This window comes from Rhagoletis pomonella, unplaced genomic scaffold (assembly GCF_013731165.1).
Source record: "Rhagoletis pomonella isolate Grant_MI unplaced genomic scaffold, Rhpom_1.0 Rhpom_scaffold_01333, whole genome shotgun sequence".
Taxonomy (NCBI): domain Eukaryota; kingdom Metazoa; phylum Arthropoda; class Insecta; order Diptera; family Tephritidae; genus Rhagoletis; species Rhagoletis pomonella.
Window position 1 is genome coordinate 25542 of NW_023459887.1, and position 3806 is coordinate 29347.

The 3806-nt window shown below is 33.6% G+C and overlaps 1 protein-coding gene across 2 annotated transcripts; it reads left to right on the forward strand.

The window, feature by feature from the left end:
- The first annotated feature begins 1215 nt into the window (after positions 1-1215).
- LOC118752230 (protein ALP1-like) lies at positions 1216-2689 on the forward strand. Of its 2 annotated transcripts, XM_036487082.1 has the most exons (3): positions 1216-1586; positions 1642-2025; positions 2087-2689. In XM_036487082.1, the coding sequence occupies exons 1-3, from the start codon at positions 1359-1361 to the stop codon at positions 2618-2620; spliced, it is 1146 nt and encodes a 381-aa protein (XP_036342975.1). In that variant the 5' UTR covers positions 1216-1358; the 3' UTR covers positions 2621-2689. The 2 variants fall into 2 exon arrangements, with proteins under 2 accessions (XP_036342975.1, XP_036342976.1); XM_036487083.1 differs by having other exon boundaries at positions 1216-2025.
- The last annotated feature ends 1117 nt before the right edge of the window (positions 2690-3806 follow it).

Below are 3806 nucleotides of genomic sequence, written 5' to 3' on the forward strand. Positions count from 1 at the left end.
AAGGTAGCGTCCACAGCAATTTTAAGGGACCAGAATGTTCAAGAACTCTACAGTAATGGATAGGAAGATGATGTTTCGGTTTTAGAGTATCGTGAAAAAGCTTCCCATATTCGCTGTTATGAGCGGATATATGAGATTTTAAATTTATTATATCTAAGCTCGTATATTCAGATAATAGCAACAAGTCTAATAGCTCTATAAGATTTAAAACAAATTTCCACAAAACATCATCTCTTTCTACTACGTCTGCAATAATCAGAGTAAAAAAATGAGCAAAAGTTAACATTTCTCGTCCAGATAATTTTAAATGAAATGATTTAATGTGATGCAACTGCAGAGGAGATGATTTATTCCCATTTTCAGTTTCGCCATAGTTAAAATTTTGTTTCCGAAGATTTAAAAGTTCCAAAGCAAAAGTTTTCTTATTGATATATTGCAGGATGATGTTACAAAAACTATATTCAATACGCCCTCGAAGATATCATGTAATATATCAACAGAATAATTTTCTGTAACATGGAAACTATGTATTTTATTAAAAATTGAATCTTCTTTAATCCCTGTGTTTCCAAAATCATTCCGTGAAATGTCTTCATCATAATTTACTTTATTTCGCAATTTCTCAAACTCTTCCATAAACGCTGATTTAGCTTCTATTTTATTAACTTTACAAAATCTGCAAAAATAGTTTGAGGAAAAAGATCCAGAAATGCCGAGAATATTATTTAATGCTAAGTTATCTCCGATTATAAAGCCCAAGCAAAGAAAGATTCGTTTAATTCCACTTGAATTTTTTTTATCTATACCATTCTCTTCTAAGTCGTTGAGGACTTCTATCAATTTAAAAAACGCTTTAGCATTACCGAAAGTTTTAACATCTTTCGATTTGAATAGAGCTGCAATGAATACAGTAAATAGTTTATGCTTAATAGTAACTGGAGCTGTAGGAAATGAGTAATAAGTTGCCAAATGAGATGAACAGTGCGAACCCAAAGGGTTGTTCACTTCGAAATCGTCGAAATAGAGTAAATAAGGAATTACAAATTTTCCGGGATAATTTTATTTTTTTTTGCCATAATTTGCCATTAATGAAGTTTTTTAGAGTTGAGTTATCAACTGATATGGTCGTCATATTTTCAGCAAAACTTTCATACACACCTGGTATTTCAAAGAATTTCCTGATTTGAAATTTGATAGGGAATAGTACACGGGCTTGTTCGAGGCACGTAATAAAAGCGGCAATACTGCTGCTCTGATTGTCGTTTGCAACCCTGGTGCAACTGCTCAGCTGATACTTTTCTGATGTTCAGCGCTTGTTTTGCATAGATTGACAAAAATTAATACGCAAATTAAAAATAATGGAGTTTTCTATAAATATTTTGCTGGATAATTTCGAAACGGACGGTAATTTTCTTATGATAATGGCAAAAAAAAGAATGAAGCGCATAAAGAAAAGAAATTGGATGAGACAGGAATTGTGTCGGAGGAGAAATGTGACGAAAACGGTTCACTTTTTTAAAACGATTAAATTGTATCCAAATGACATTTATTTTACACATTTTCGGATGTCCCGTGAAACATTTAGTGTAAGTTGTGTGACTTTGATTTTGAAATAAAAAATTGTAATAGGTATATTTATAGAAATTGAAGACTGAACTCGAACCATTTTTTTCAAATGTTCCCGGTGAGTACTCATTGGAGCAAAGCTTGCACATAACATTATGGAAACTGGGCAATAGTAGGGTCACCTATCGTGAACTTTCTGACAGATTTGGTATTGGAAAAGGAACAGCCCACAAAGTCTTTTTTAAAACCGTTGAAGCTATATGTAAGCTTAAAAACGAGATTTCTTGGCCATCTGCTTCTCAGCAGACCAAGATCATCGAAGATTTCCAAGAAAGCCGGGTGAACTCCTTTCCATTTGTAGTAGGGTGCCTGGATGGAACCCATTTCCACATAAACACCCCGAGGACAGATGCCATAAGCTATTATGATCGAAAAGGAAGCTATTCAATAATTATGCAGGTATGCGTTTCCAAAATATTTCTTAAAAAAAAAATTATATAAGTTGGTATCATATTTCTAGGCCATATGCGACAGCGCCTTTCGTTTTTTGGATGTTTTTATCGGCTTTCCGGGCAGCTGCCACGACGCTAACGTGTGGAAAAATAGCCCACTTTACAAAGGAATAGCTTCTGGACAGATTCATCTAGCTAAAGATGCTGTAATTTTAGCAGACTCAGCATATCCTCTTTCCAAATACATAATGGTTCCATACAGAGATAATGGACATTTGTCAAGAGAAGAGAAGCAGTTTAATTACTATTTAAGTTCTACTCGCGTTTTTATTGAGCAAGCCTTTGGAATTTTAAGGCAGAAGTTTAAGATTTTAAATCACATAGATGTGAAATCTCAAAAAGATATTTCAAAAGTCGTGTTAGCTTGTTCAATTTTACATAATTTTATAATACGAAATAGTACAACAAATTTCGAAGTTGAGAATACGTTTGTAAATTTAGAAGATGGAAATAATCCAGAAATCGAATTACCGGAAAACATCAATGACACTAATGAAGGCGTTGAAAAAAGAAATAATTTAAAGATGTTATTTGTTTCATAATGGTTTTTATTTACATATGTACATGCACACATTTTCCTTTTGTTACATTGAACTCATTTTTATTTTTAATGTCTACATTTGTATGCATATACATATTTGCACTACATAAATTATTAAATAAAATCATATTCATTTCAGATAAACTTTTTTTAAACAAAATTAATTTCTCCGTTTATGTTATTAAATAAAGTCACATTCAATTCAGATAAATTAAAAAAAAAATAAAGTTTTGTTATATGACTCAGTTCCGCGTCCTCATCTCTAACACTTTTCTCAACTCCTCCATGGCTTTAATTTTCTCCTTTTCAATTTCCAATTTTTCTTTTTCCAACTTCAATACTTCCTCATGGCGCTTTTGTTCATTGGCAGCTTCTTCCTTGAAGAATACAAGTGTTTCATTTGCTGAAGGCTTACTGCGTTTTCTTGGCGTGCTTGCAACACTCGTTTCAAAGTCTCTTCCATCCGAATCACTCTCATTTTCATTAACATTTATTTCACTCAATCCTGGAAGAGAGGACTGCAGATTTTGCTCTGGAGGTTGAATGGAGTGTCGCCTGCCATACACATTATCGAAGTCATCATAAAAATCCCATGTTGTGGCATCCCTCCCAGTTGAGTTGTTCCGCTTTTTGATCCTTTTATATGACGCCAGCAAGTTCAAAAACTTTCTTTGGATCACTTCTTTCGACTGCGTGATTTCAGGGTTCACCTCTTTCATTTTCACCAGGACTTTGCCCCAGAGGACCGATTTTTTCTTTTTTCCTGCAACGAATTCCGGCTCCATATCTAGCCGACACCGTATTAGCAATTTATTTAAAGTGCTGCTCAGGTTTTCACTGAAATATACAATAAACACAAATATTGTTAGATAATGTATATGTATATGATAAATTAAAAATAATACATTTTAATATAAACTATTTTGCTCACCTTTCGTCTTCCATAGCAATCGTGCAAACAAAAAATTTGTGATGCCGATTTACTTGACTTTGCGCGCAACAATTTCCGAATTTTTTACAGTTAGAACGCGATGCTTTTGCCAATGTTGCCACAATTTCACATCGAACGTTATACTTTAAGAAATCGTGCAACACAGCTGTTGTGATTGCAACTCGAACAAGCCCCACCTTTTACTACAGTAGCATCCAGCTTACTAACATGTTTAATTTGCAAACAGCGAATTGAA

What these genes read in the sequence shown, in the direction of transcription:
- LOC118752230 (XM_036487082.1), top strand. Translation starts at nt 1,359, where the DNA reads ATGGAGTTTTCTATAAATATTTTGCTGGATAATTTCGAAACGGACGGT. An exon ending in TGTCCCGTGAAACATTTAGT is followed by an intron (nt 1,587 to 1,641) that starts GTAAGTTGTGTG and finishes GTATATTTATAG; the next exon opens with AAATTGAAGACTGAACTCGA. An exon ending in GCTATTCAATAATTATGCAG is followed by an intron (nt 2,026 to 2,086) that starts GTATGCGTTTCC and finishes TCATATTTCTAG; the next exon opens with GCCATATGCGACAGCGCCTT.